At 44.2% G+C, this 14,946-nt stretch overlaps 1 protein-coding gene across 3 annotated transcripts in view; it reads right to left on the bottom strand.

Moving 5' to 3' along the window:
• Frmpd3 (FERM and PDZ domain containing 3) overlaps positions 1–14,946 on the bottom strand; it is a 93,133-nt gene that overhangs the window by 11,889 nt on the left and 66,298 nt on the right. For all 3 annotated transcript variants that reach the window (XM_021188087.1, XM_029534494.1, XM_029534495.1), the window contains one exon: positions 4,224–4,368. In XM_021188087.1, the coding sequence (XP_021043746.1) occupies positions 4,224–4,368 (145 nt within the window). The remainder of the gene's footprint in view (positions 1–4,223; positions 4,369–14,946) is intronic.

Here is a 14,946-nt window from a genome sequence, read left to right as displayed (position 1 = left end):
AGAGTAGCTGTGCATGGTGGTGCAAACCTTTAATCCCAGAACTTGGTAGGCAGAGGCAGGCAGATTTCTGAGATCGAGGCCAGCCTGGTCTACAGAGTGAGTTCCAGGACAGACAGGCTACACAGAGAAACCCTGTCTCGAAAAACCAAAAAAAAAAAAAAAAAAAAAAAAAGGATTTGAATGAAAGAAGATATACAAAAGGTCAGTGAGCACATGAAATATGTTCAATATCAGTGGCCATTCATGAACTGTGAATAAACATCAGGAGTTGCTTCTTCTGTCCACTATGATGGATGTAATAAGACAGGCAACAACAAATACTGATGAAGTTATACTTCTCCACTATTGATGGTAGGAATATAAAATGGTGGAGTCATTTTAGAAAATAGGCCCTTCCTCTCCATAGATTCAACATAGATATCATTTGACTGACTGCTCTACACCTAGGCTTATAATGAAAAGAAATAAAAAGCTACAAAAATCCCACAAAATGGGACATGAATGTTTAACATCATTATTCATAATAAGCTAAAAGGTAAAAACAACCCAAATGTCTGTCACATTATGAACTGATAAATAATATGTATTCTATACAGTAGCATATAATATAATAATTAAAAGGAGCAATGTATTTCTATATGATATAATATGAATAACCCTGGTATATTTTATAGTATTGTGTTAATTGGTCATAATCATGATATAGAAGCCCTGTGAAAACTTCATGGTCTTTCTGAATCATAAAAAAGATAAAAAAAAAGTAGTATGCTCAGTCTAACTTGTTTCTGGGTGTTTTCTTGGGGCATGGGGTGGGGGCAGGTTCTCATTTTGTAGCCTAGGCTGGTCTTGAATGTGTAATCCTCCTACATCAGCCTCCTAGGGGCTGTGATTAGAGATGTGAATCCCTGCACTCAGCTTGCTGGCTTATATACACATGAAAACTGGTAAAGTTTATATATATATAAAGAATATTCTGTTCAGCATAGTAAACTGTTCCTAAACATGTTAGAATATGTGGAGTTTCTCTAACTGAGGTCCTAAATGGGATCGCCAAGGCCTTATTTTCTTGGGTTACCCAGCAGATACAGGGAACTCATGGCTGCTTCTGGATCCTTCTTCCTGTCTTCCTTTTCTGTTCTTATTTCTTTCCACTACTTAGTGTGTGTGTGTGTGTGTGTGTGTGTGTGTGTGTGTCTGTGTGTGTGTGTGTCTGTCTGTCTGTCTGTCTGCCTGTCTGTGTGTCTGTGTGTGTAGGTGCTATGGCTGCTGCACTTTCTTCATGTTAATGACAGGCTACTTTACTATACTGGCACCATTCTGAAATTATCTGTCCATATTTTCTCCACTAGACTGTAGGCTGTGTGAAGGCAAACCACCAAAAGAATCATAGCTGTTATGCCCAGCTGTATTGCCAACATCTGTCATGATGGGTCCTTGAGAAATATCTGTTTAGTGAATGAAGTGAAATACTGTGAGGGAAAGGCTTCCTTCCCTATCACTTTCTCATTCTCCTGTTTTTCCAGGTTTGCAAGATATGATGCTCCTTCCATTGCTGCTGGGTTAACAGCATCATTTTGGCCTGGTAGGCTGAGCACTGGTCTGGGCTAGTTGGTAGACAACAGCTTCTGTGAGCCAAAAAAAAAAAAAAAAAAAAAAAAAGCCCTAGCCAGACTTCTTTTTCCTTTCCATGGAGACCATGGCTGGAATAGATTGTGACTTTGGTCCCTGGGAAAAACCCAGCTGAAGGTGTGAAGAACACCTCTTCTCTCTATAGCCCTGGTGTCAAGGCAGATCTTGAACTTGCAATCTTTGTGTCTCAACCTTCCAAAAGGGCAGGATTAATATGCCTGTGCCACCAGGATGGCTAGATGCCTGTCTACTATGGCTTTAGCTAAAGGACTGGAACTTCTGCTCTAGAATGAAAGTGAGAGCTGAAGGGGGAAAGTCATTTCAGCTTTGGGTGGTGATCCTAAAGGTCTTCAAGAGCAGGAAGGCACTGGCAATCCACTGCAGCTTGGGCTGAAACCTCTTCAGCAGCACCTCTCTACTCTTAGCGGGCACGAGAAAAGATGTGTTTATCAGCCCCGCACTCTGTTGAATTTGGGCCAAGCTAGGAGGGTTACCTTACACAGTAAGAGCATTCTGTCACTGGCTGCTGTCAACCTGGTACCCAGTAGTTCAGAAGGCCAAGAAATGACCCCCAAACACCTAACCAGCCTCCATGGAGGTAATATCAAACTCAAGTTCATATGTTTCTGGTCAGAAGAGGAAAGAGAAACATGTTTTTTTTCCTTGTTGCTTCTGTTTCCCTCTTAAGGAGAAGCAATGTAAATGGCAGCGACACTACAGTAGTCCATTTGTCTCCTAAATGGAGACAGAGACCCATTTGCGAAGGGAACCCTGAGCTTCTGCCACTCTGCAGGTGTGCAAAGAGTCTCTTGGGGACTGGAGCCTTGGAAAAGGGATGTGAAAGTCATGCCTAGCTCCAAGAGAACCTAAGAAAGCAGACCTAACTTTGAAAAAGCAACAGGGAAGCCACATAGAAGGTGTTCAGTGAGGCCTCAGGAACTCATGCAACCGGTGTCTTGGGCTCCATGCCAACTCTTTATAGGAAAGGGGGATACCTGCAATAAGCATGGGCTAGAGTGCTCATGGCATGGCTCAGAGCGGGACTACATAACCATGCTTACTGATCTCTCAAAAACAGACTCCCAAATAGCTCTCCCTGTTCCTCCTGCTTCTTCCTTGACTGGCTCCATGTTTGTCCTTCTGCCTTCTGCTTTTCTACCCACTCTCTCCACAACCCCACTCTGTGCTCAGTAAAAGGTACAAATTACTTGGATGTGACTAGCCAGAAGAGGGTCATAGGTGACACTGAGAATGCTAACTGGTTTTTCCAACATTTGACCATCTGTAAGTTTGCAAAGCACAGCTGCCTCTTTGAGGTAGTCATCTAGAGCCATGCAAACTCTCACAGCCATGCAAACTCTCACGCCCCCACTCAGTGTCTTCTTGTTGCAATTCTGTTCCTTTCATCTACTATGTGGGCATCTCTTCCTTTGCGACCACCTGTCCTTCCGCAAATCTACATGGGATGAACTACCTTTCAACTACAGTGATATGAGGTCGAAAGTTGGGCTTGCTGTGCATGTGATTGACTTGTTCGTGATAAAGAGCAATGTTTAAGATGGGTAATCCTCAGTTTTCTCAGTGCTGGGTCATCAGCCAGGAATGTGTTTCTGCTCAGAGATACCCTAGTCTCCATCAAGTGCAGTGACCTAAAGCCAAGAGAGTCTTGCAGGTTTAATAATATCGTCAAGTGGGTTAAGTGTTCAGTTTATGACAAGGGTGAATCCCGGGGTTTGCTCTCAGTCTGTCTGTGATGCTGGGAGTTAGGAAGACTTCTTGTGCACAGGTGAGCCTGAGGACTGTCACATGAAGGACCCAGTTCTCTGTGACCCCTCTGTACCCTCTGGGCAGGAGCACCCAGGCTGGACATCTCTCCCCCCCTCCCCTCAAGGCCTCTGTTTGTACCATCACTGGAATGTCTCTGAGAAGTAACCACACACTAAGTACCCTAACTGGGAAGCCGTTTGCTTGGAGGCTACATTTGCTCTTTACTGGTCTCTCCCTTCTGTTTTCAGGCCTTCTTTTGGGCATTCCCAGTCTCCCCCACCCCCAGTCTTCAGTGACAGTCAAATTTCAGACATTCTCTCAATCCCGAATGTGACCAACAAAGAGGAAATCTTATTTTAATTTTCAACCTTATTTCAGCAAGGCTAGAACAGGTAGAAATCTCTCCTAGATCACTAAAGCTCTGTCTTAGAAGCAATATGATCCTTGGCTGGCCTTCGACTCTTTCTGCCTCTACCTCCTCGGTAGCTGGCATTGCAACCACGTGCCATTACGAGTATATGCTATCAGACCTGGCCAATGCAATTCTCTAATTGGCTCTATTATGTAATTGGTACTTTCATCTTATGTATCCACGGACTCAGTCATAGTGTGTTGTCACAGGCATCCTTTGTGGAACAGGGACATGTGAAGGCTTTGCGTGCTTGCCAGTGAGGTGTGTCCACAGGGGGGGTGTTACAGTTCTGGCTGCTGCCAAACAGGCTGGTGCTGCTGGCACAAACTAAGCACTAGGACAGTGGAGTCCCTTCCTCTATGACATCAGAGTCCAGAAGGCCTTAGACACACCAAAAACCGAGGCTGAGCCCTACCTGCCTTTATCATTGGAGGTGGAAGAGGCTGGCTAGCAGGCCTGGAGAAGACCATCTTCCTGGAATCCAGCAGAAGTCGGCAGTACCCCGCAATCAAGCAGGCAAAGTTGGTGGCTTCAGGCCACTCCATCAACAGCACCAGAGGCTACGGAAAAGATGGTTCAAAACATAAAGACATGAGAAGGCGGGAGGGAGACATTTCTGGGAGGAGAGTAACAAAGAAAAGACATGTTGAGTAGTTCCAGGAACCAAACATTCCAAACCTGTACTTGAGTTCCATGGCCAGGCAGTTTCCTTTGACGTGATATTCCTCTGTAGTAAATGCTTCTTTAGGTCTCAGCAGTAAAGAAACCTTTACTCACGCATTTCATGAACCACCTTTCCTGAAGACGTCTAAACTTATGTAACATCATGTGACTGCTCTGTGGCTGGATTTGCATTTGTCAGAGCTCAGCAGATGTGTGGACCAGCTGGGAGAGTGGGGGTGAAGCTGCGAATCTAGGCTAGGCTGAGGGATGGCCTGGAATATCCTGGAATGTAAGCATCTTGGTCGCGTGAAGTACCCTTTGCTCCTCTCCATATGTTCTGACACCACCCAAATGAGTTCCCTGGATACAATACTCCACAGAACAGAGTCCTGTGACAGTAGGGACAAAACTTTTCTGGTTTACGCCCTGATTGCACTTTTCTGATCTCTCTATTTTCTGTATTTTCCAAAGTGGCCTGGAAATGACTGCTGACTTTTTTTTTCTTTTGACATAGAATTCTCACTCTGTACCTCTGGAATTTACTTTACCTTTTTTTTTTTTTTGGTCTCTTTTTCATTCATCAATTAATTTATTCACTTTACATCCTGATTGCACCCCTCCCTCCTTTTCTCCCAGTTCTACCCTCCCATCCCATTCCATGAAGAAGGGGAGGCCCCTGCTGAGTACCAACCCACCCTGGCACATCAAGTCTCATCAGGACTAAGCACATCTTCTCTCCCTGAGGCCAGCATGGCAGCCCAATTAGGGCAAAGAGATCCAAAGGCAGGCAACAGAGTCTGAGTCAGAGACTTTATAACCTAGGCTGGCTGCAAATGCTTAGCAATCCTTCTGTCTTCATTTTAAAAGTGCTGAAAATACATGTGTGAGCCACTGTGTTAGTCTATTGATATTTCTTTTTCTTTCTTTCTTTTTTTTGGGGGGGGGTGTTTTCAAGACAGGGTTTCTCTGTGTAGTCCTGGTTGTCCTGGAACTCACTCCGTAGACCAGGCTGGCCTCGAACTCAGAAATCCACCACCAGCGGTATTTCTTTACAAAACAATATGTATGTATTGTATGTATGTATATACACACACACACACACACACACACACACACACACACACACACGCGCGCGCGCGCGCGCACGCACAAGCACGCGCTGCGTGTGCGCAGATGCTTCCTCTGCATTGTTGTCTGCACACCAGAAGAGGGCACCAGATCCTATTATAGACATTTGTGAGCTCTGGGAATTGAATTCAGGATCACTAAAAGAGCAGCCAGTGCTCTCAACTGTCTCTCCAGTCCCTTACTGGTATTCCTTTTTCTGTTTCTTTCTTTCTTATTGTTCTCTCTCCCTCTCCCCCTCTCTCAAGACAAGTTTTCTCTGTGGAACACTGGCTGTCCTGGAACTTACTGCGTAGACCAGGATGGCCTTGAGCTTATAGATCTACCTGCCTCTACCCACCAAGTGTTGTGATGAAATGTGTGCACCACCACTGTCCAGGTGTTTATTGGTGCTTCTTAAAAGAACTTCCTAGGTCTGGAGTTAAGGGTGGTAGGTTAAACAAGCTATGCAGATAATTTTGTTATGGGAATTACAGATCATATGATATACTAACTATTATACTCCATGCAATGTCAAAGAAGATTTTAGTATTCCAAATTTATTTGACCCCAATGATCCACTTTTTACAGAAAATCTCATATCAACAAGGTCCTTATTATTTCTTTTTCAGTGCTAGAAATGGAGTGTAAGACTTTGTGCACTCTGGGCAAACACTCTGCTATCACACCACTTCTCTGGTCCCAATTGTTGCTGTTTTTTAATTTTTTAAAAGATTTATTTATTTATCTTATGTATATGAGTATACCATAGCTATCTTCAGACACACCAGAAAAGACCATTGGATCCCATTACAGATTGTTGTGAGTCACCATGTGGTTGCTGGGAATTGAACTCGGGACCTTCGGAAGAGCAGTCAGTGCTCTTAACCGCTGAGCTATCTCTCCAGCCCCTGTTGCTGTTTTTAAATCTACGTTTTGAAATATTATCACACTCTGTGGACTGAGCCTTGCGTTACCTGCTTAACTGTTTGAGAGATCCCTACAAAGATACACAAAACAGCAACCTTCTTGAGAGTTCATCTCTCCTTTTAAAAGTGTCACTTGGGTAAGTAGGAACACATTGAAGTGAGATAATAACTTGTGCAGACTGGCTGAGAAGGGAGCCATGGACTATGAGGAGCTGTGACCTTGGGGTTACTAGAGGACTTTACTTGGAAAGCCAGGTTAAGGTGTAGCATGTGCCCATAATGCTAGTGTTTGGAGGTGAAGGCAGGAAAACCAGAAGTTCAGGGTTGCCTTGGATACTTAGTGAATTGGAGGACAGCCTGGCCTGCAATAAAGCCTGTTTCAAACAGGGAATATGACTCCGTAGTAGTATCTTTGCCTAACATGAGCGAGGCCCTAGGTTTGATTTCCAGCACCACCAAATAAAAGGCCCCCAAAATGAAGAGGGAGCATCCCTTCTTGGTTAGGAGGTGACTGAAGCAGCCCAGGAGAGAAATCATTAGGACCTTACTAGTAAAAATGAAGGGCCTTTGTGAGCATTTAATAAAACTCAAGCAACAACGAAATCAACTGCCTTTGGAACAGTTCTGAATTCAAACTAGTTTAGCTGGTGGCTGAAGTCTGATCAGTTTTCTTTGCTAATTTTCAGGGTTGAGCTGAACATATAGTAGTTCATTCAGACCAGAGCTCAGTGCTTGTTTGTATGTTTTATTTATTGATCTGTTTAAATTTTTTCCTTTATTTTATGTGTATGATTGTTTTGCCTGCATGCATGTCAGTGCACAACACGCTTGTCTGGTGTCCTTGGAGACCAGAAGAAGGCATTGGATCCCTGAGAACTAGAGCTATGAATTGATTTTAAGTTGACATGTGGCTACTGAGAATGAAACCTGTGTCTTCTGGAAGAGCCACCAGAGCTCTTAATTTCTGAGTCACGTCTCCAGCCAGTGTGTATGTATTGCTGATACAGGGTCGCAACTCAAGCTTGTTCCTGAATTGAGACCTCCTACCTCAGCCTCCTAAATATTAGGATTACAGGCTTCCACCACCATGTCCTACTTCAGGGTTAGAGTAAAAGTATTTTAGATCTTACAGGTCACCCAGGTTTTGTTGAAACAGCACTGCCACCATAGTGTGGTGGCGCTGAAATTACAGGCTATAAAAATAGCCATCCATAGATAATCTGTAAACTAAACAAATGGGTATGATTGTGTTAATATAAATATTTATAGAGGCAGGTGGTGAGTTAAAGTCAAGCTTACAGGGCATAGTTTGATCTATTCAACGCTTCTCTTAACTTGCTACCTTTTGTTTGTTTGAGACAGTGTAGCCTGGGCTAGCCTCAAAATCTTGGTAATTCTCATACCTCAGATTCCCAAGGGCTGGCATTACAGGCATGCACAACTCTTCGTGAACATGGTACATTTTTTGTTGGGTTTAGTTTTGGGAGAAGATTTCAGTATGTAGCCCAGGCTAGCCTGGGATTCATGATCCTTCCCCTTCAGCTTCTCAGGAACCTTTTGCCAACAGCGATCACTTTTTGCTTTTGATCTCTGTTTCTGTGAGGTGACACGGTGCTCTGGTTCTGTGATCATCTTTGCATTGGTGTCTTTATTTTTAAAATTTATATCTTCATGTATGCATGATAGCATTCACTCATTTGTGCAGGTGTCCTAGGAAGCCACAAAAGATGGAGTTAAAATTACAGGTGGTCATGGGCTGCTTGATGATGTGGTTGCTGAGAAATGAACTCAGGTCCTCTGGAAGGGCAGCAAGTGCACTTATCCACCGAAGCATTTTCCAGCCCAGTCTGTATTGCTCTCTAGCTGGCTTTTCTTGTGTAGCTTTCTACCTTTTGTAGGCTGCAGGCTTCATCTACAACCCCTGATTCTCCCCATGGTGGATCAGCGTTATCTCTGTGTTGGGGTTCCTGAATCAGTGTTTCATTTAATGCTCACCCCAGCTCTCTCTCTCTCTCTCTCTCTCTCTCTCTCTCTCTCTCTCTCTCTCTCTCTCCCATCTCTTTTGGTTTTTCAAGACAGGGTTTCTCTGTGTAGCCCTGGATGTCCTGGAACTCACTCTGTAGACCAGGCTGGCCTCGAACTCAGAAATCCTCCTGCCTCTGCCTCCTGAGTGCTGGGATTAAAGGCGTGCACCACCATGCCCGGCTTTATACTTTCTCAAAATACACAATGTCATGAGTCAAATACCTTTTTTGAGACAAGGTCTCATCTTGTAGTCTAGCTTGACCTGTATTATGTATCCCATACTAATCCTATACTGCAGCAATCCTCTGGTCCCAGCCTCTAGAGTGCTACTACATCCAGCTTCATTAATTAAATAGTGTTTGAATATCCAGTTCCAATGCATGTCACAGTAAGGCATTTGTATTGTCACTGAAGGAACAAGTTAATGACTAATGATGCTTCTATTAAATTCATGAAATACCATGGAGGGGAAAAAGGAACAGTCTATATATATTGAGAAGTGGCTCTTTTCTCATGAGTGGAACCAAGGATTAATTGCTATCTAGTCAACTAGAAAATATCATCCTGAGTAAGGTAACCCAGACTCAAAAGGACATGCATGGTATGTACTCACTGATAAGTGGATATTAGCTATAAAGTTCAGAATAGCCGGGCAGTGGTGGCGCATGCCTTTTAGTCCCAGTACTTGGGAGGCAGAGACAGTCAGATTTCTGAGTTCAAGGCCAGCCTGATCTACAGAGTGAGTTCCAGGTCAGCCAGAACTACACAGAGAAACCCTGTCTGGAAAAACCAAACCAAACCAAACCAAACCAAACCAAACCAAACCAAACCAAACCAAACCAAAAGTTCAGAATAGCCATGATATACCCCACAGATCCAAAGAAGGTAAATAAGAAGAAAGACCCAAGTGAGGATGCTTGAATCCCACTTAGACAAGGGACGGGGGACAAAATAGTCATGGGAAGTAGAGGGAGGGAGGTACCTGGGTGGAGAGGGGAGAGGAATTGGGGAGCAGGATCAGGTGTGGGAAGAGAAAAGAGAGAGACCCAGAAAGGCCAGGAGAATGAATGGAAATCTGCAGCTGCCTGGGGGTGGGGATGTGGGGGGACTCTCTAGGTACTCCCTGACACCTGAGATGGGGAGGCTCCCAGGAGTCAGTGCGGATGACCTTACCAGAGATGCCTAACAGTGGGGACATGGAACCTGAAGAGGCCACCTCCTTTAGCCAGGCAGGACCTGCCCCCCCCCCCAGTGAAGGAATAAGGAACCAACCCATTCACAAATTTTCTACCTAAACTTTGTCTGGTCTACAAGAAATGCAGGGACATATATGGAGCAGAGACTGAAGGAATGGCTAACCAATAACTGGCCCAACTTGAGACCCATCCCATGTATGGCTCCAATCCCTGACACTATTAATGATACTTTGTTAGACAGGACCCTAGTTTAACTGTCCTCTGAAAGGCTCTAACTAGCAGCTGACGGAATGAGATGCAGATAGCCACAGCCACACATTGGATGGGACATAGGTCATTGACTCATTCATGGAAGAGTGGGGAGAAGGATTGAAGGCCCTGACGGGGATAGAAACCCCTCAGGAAGACCAACAGAGTCAATTAACCTGGGTAGAGACTGAATCACCAACCAAAGAGCATACACTGGCTGGACAGACACCCCCCCCACCCACCCTGGGCACATATGTAGCAGAGGGCTGCCTTGTCCTGCCTCATTGGGAGCAGATGCGCCTAATTCTGCAGAGATTTGATGCACTGTGGTTGGGTGGATACCGGGATATCTGGGGGCGGGGCATCCTCTCATAGGTTAATGGGAGGAGGTTGGGGAGGGACTCTGTGAGGGGGCAGCATTTGGGATGTAAATAAATAAATAAATAAATGTTTTCCAGTCATTATTAGCAAGGGACTCTGATGATGTTTGTATCTTCAGTTAATGGAAACTTCTGAGTCACAACAGAATGGTCAGCCTTATATAAGATAGATAGAGAAAAAAGGTAGACTGAGGCAGGAGAGCCAGAAAGACTTGTAGAGGTTTGGATGGTGACAGCTGCTGCCATCATTACTGGGAGGACACAAGAGTCACTAGGTTTACCTCAGGGCATTTGTGAACATGGCAATTCTCACTGCTATGACTTTATTTTAGGACCCCACTGACTTCTCCATACTGCTCAAGGTATGTGATGATGCTGAGAAGAGGGGCGGGAGGAGGCAGGTTCTCAGCCTTGCCTTGTGTCTCCAGTCTCAAGTTGCTTCATCTGTGTGTATTTATGCCTCATCTGTAGGTACACTTTGTCATCTCACACTCCGGGAGAGGTGGGGGTATGATGATAACTTAAGGATCTCCAGTAGCCCACTAATTGGCTTTTTCTGCCTCTATTGTCTTCCTATTTCACTTCCTTATTGCCACCTAAGGAGTCTTTCTAATGCACAACTCTTATTGTAACTTAACACAGTCAATACTGATGAAATCCAACTACCTTACAACGGGATCTGGACCTACATCTTCCTACTACATGAACCCTACATCTTCAACCACATTGTCTTAGCTTGGCTTATACGCCCTCTTCCCATCTCACCATCGCTCACCTTACGTTCAAACAATGGCATATAATTTAACTTGCCAAGCTATCTCATCCCTTTCCTACCTTAACCTGTGCTACTTCCTCCAGCTAAAAGGTACCTGCATTTTGTCCTGTCCACCCGGCAAACTGTGACACAGTGATGAGCCACCTCCTGAAGAGCAAGATCAGCTGCCAGCTATAGCCACTCATTCCAGAACAGAACAACCAGGCCCCTGCCTTTGTGGAGCTTACGATGTAACTGGCAATAAGTCATACACCAAATAATCTCAAAAACAAATATGACCACAAGGTGTGATAAGAACCGTGAAGACAAATTACAAAGCTACCAGAACATAGATTATCCTAGAGCAATGTGGGCTGGGCATGAATATGTGCATATGTGACATTTGGTTTCAGAGGCTAGAAGAAGCTTCTTTGAGGAAATGACATTGGCTGACAGAATATAGGACTATTTTGCCCAGGAAGAGTGGTTGATTGATGGAGCGACAAGTGGATGGGTTTGCTGACCCTGGCTGGGCTGCAAGAATGCCAGACAGCCTTATTTTTGTCTTTCTTCTGTTCTCTCTCTCTCTCTCTCTCTCTCTCTCTCTCTCTCTCTCTCTCTCTCTCTCTCTCTTCCTTTCTTCCTTAGTTACTTGGCTGGTGGGTTGGCTGACTATGGACAGAATTACTGACTGGAATCTGACTAACTGGATTAACTGATTTCTCTTCAGTTTCTCCTTACCCCCAGGCAGTCCAGTATCATCGATAAAACAGCAAGAGGGCAAGATCTTGCACTTTAAGAAGGCCAAGCACATCAAAAAGTGGCTCAAGAAACCATGCCCATCCCATCAGTAGCTTTTCTTCCAAATATCCAACTGGGTCCCACCATGGGAGCGTGGCTCATAAAAGAACACAGATCAGCTTTTGCCAAAAGGGGTAAAAATTGAATTAAGAGGTGCTGGAGAGATGGCTCAGCAGTTAAGAGCACTAGCTGCTCTTCCAGAGGTCCTGAGTTCAATTCCCAACAACCACATGGTAGCTCATAACTATCTATAATGAGATCTGGTGCCCTCTTCTGGACTACAGTCATACATGCAGGATGTTGAATTCATAATAAGTAAACCTTTTTTCCCCTTAAAGACAGATGTTTGAAAAAAAAAAAAAAAGAATTAAAGGAAGGTGAGCAGAGGTTAGATAGGTTTCAGAAAAGTTCGAAAACAACCATTTACCTTAAATAGAATTTCAATGATCATGATGGCCCATGTAACACTTGTCCATACAGAAAGCACTAGAGCAATAAAGCTAGAGCAGGAGAACTGGAGACGTGCTGGGCCTCAAGAGATCCCATGGGACATCCCTTTGATTGTTTCCTTTTTGACCTTATGTGCTTCTATAGTAATGGAGTATGGTAATGGCCCAGAGGTGTCTGTTTCAGTTTGTTGTCTCTGAGAGAACAATATGTGAACACTACCTCATGTTTTCTCTACTATGAACGAGGCAGCTGAGTGAAAGCTGTAACTAAATATGCCCAGGCCATCTTCAAGTGGAAAATGAGATAAGGAGAATGGAGTTTAAGGCATTAGGCAGCCAGGAGAAGCTACAGCAGGGATTAATTGGACATGCTTCAGCTGTATCTCCTTCCTGGGGTGCCCTGGTATAGAATTGGCTCACTCCAGCAACTCTGACAAGAGAAAAAGGATGGGAAGCCAAGGCCTGGAGGGGCAAGGGTACCAGATGGGGGTCCTTGACTGGTCCCACAGGGGACCAGTCCATTTGAGTTCTTTCCTCCATAACACCAGGGAAGGCTAATTGGGCATAGCCAGACAATTTTGGGGTGAGGCAGAATATCACTTTAAAGCAATGGTTCCCAAGCTAGCTGTACAGCAGAGTCACCCAGGAGCCTATAAAGACTTAGCTATCCAGCATCCATCTCGAGCAATGCCTACTTAAATGGTCTGGGAGGAACAGCAGGAGTAATCAGAGAGTTTAAATGTTTACACATGAGACAGGTGTTCAGGAGAAGGCATGCCTGTGATCCCATCATTCTGGAGGGTAGAGGAAGTAGGATCAGAAGTTCAAGGTCATCCTTTGAGGCCAGTGTAGATTATATGAGACACTGTTTCAAAACAAAGCCAAATCCAAAATCTTTGGGCATGACTCTTCCAGTTAGTCATGGATGGGAAGTACTGCTTCAAGTGAATAATCTGTTTTAGCAGACCCTTCTGGAATAGAATATTCTCAGGCCAGAGTGGGTTGTCTAGGAGGAACTGGACCAAGTTTGATTTCTAACTTCCCTCTCCTCTGCTGCACTTCAGGCAGCTGAAATAGATGTGTAATTGATGTTTTATGGGTAGTAGTGTACTGATCTTACAACCAGAGGCTCTCCTGTTTATTTTACATTTATTGATTCTGTATGTATAGGACTCTCTGGGTGTGCTAGGGCATGAGTGTGGAGGTCAGAGGACGGCTAATAGAAGTTTGTTCTCTTTTCAAATTGTATGAGATCTGGGGATTAAACTCAGGTCCTCAGGACTAGGCAGAAAGCTACGTTACCTGCTGAACCATCTCACTTGCCCTCCTTCCTTCCGTTTGAGTGAGGATCTCCCTATATAACCCAGCCTGGCCTTAAACTCTCTATCCACTGGCATTATAGCCTCCTAAGTGCTTGGGTGGTTTGTAGGCATCCATCCTCATGCACGAATGCAATCCATTCTTTAAAACTCTATCCATTCTTTAAAACTCTAATCAGTGCATTTTTAAAAAAAGATTTATTTTATGTATATGAGTACACTGTAGCTGTATAGATGATTGTGGTTGTTGGGTATTGAACTCAGTACCTCTGCTCACTCTGGCCCTGTCTGCTCTGGCCCAGAGATTTATTATTACATGTAGTACACTGTAGGTGTCATGGATGTAGATGTCATGGTATACATGCCCAGAAGAGGGCATCAGATCTCATTACAGATGGTTGTGAGCCACCATGTGGTTGCTGGGATTTGAACTCAGGACCTTTGGAAGAGCAGTCAGTGCTCTTAACCACTGAGCCATCTTTCCAGCCCCAGTGCATTTTGTTAATTGCTGAGGTATCTATACTCCAACCAAGCTATTAGTATAATGTTGTTATCCATCGTTCATTTTCCTGTGGAAAAGGACTGAATGTTGCATCCATTTTTTAGAGCATGGATTGGTAAGCCACACAGCAGGTATCACTGATGCTTTTTGGTAACAAAGCTGGCATCGAATGGCATGCTTATCAATTAAACAATATCTTTATGCTAGCATATGAAAGCTGGGAATGTAGCTCAGTTTGTAGAGTACATACACAGCTTGCCTACCATATATAAGACCCTGGGTATGGTGGCACATAAACTGTGCATGGTGGCACACACTGTAATCATAGCACTTGGGAAGTAGAGGTAGGAAAATCACCACTTCATGGGCTTCTTGTTATCTCAGCTATAGAGCAAGTTTGAGGCCAGCCTGAGTGAGATACAAGAAACCCTGTACCAAATGTAAAATAAAGGAAAGAAAGGAAGGAAACAGAAAAATGTAATGAGTACTTGCTATTTTAAAACTTTGGTGGCATTAATTTCTTATTGTTTCTATAACACATGACTCCAAATTTAGTAGCTCACATAATATACATCTATTCCTTTAAAGTCTTGGAGGTCAGAGGTACAATACAAGTGCTACTGGGTTAAAAGACAAGTGCAAGGCTGTCTGTGTCACTTTTGGTGGTCTAGAGTTGGATCTATTTTCTTACCTTCCCTGGTCCTGGATGTCACCCACACTCCTTGGTCCTTGGCTTCTTCCCTAATCAAGACCATCAAGGGTGAGCC

This window comes from Mus pahari, chromosome X, assembly GCF_900095145.1.
Source record: "Mus pahari chromosome X, PAHARI_EIJ_v1.1, whole genome shotgun sequence".
NCBI lineage: Eukaryota > Metazoa > Chordata > Mammalia > Rodentia > Muridae > Mus > Mus pahari.
The sequence above is the reverse complement of the archived record's forward strand: the minus strand, read 5'-3'. Positions and strand labels throughout refer to the sequence as shown.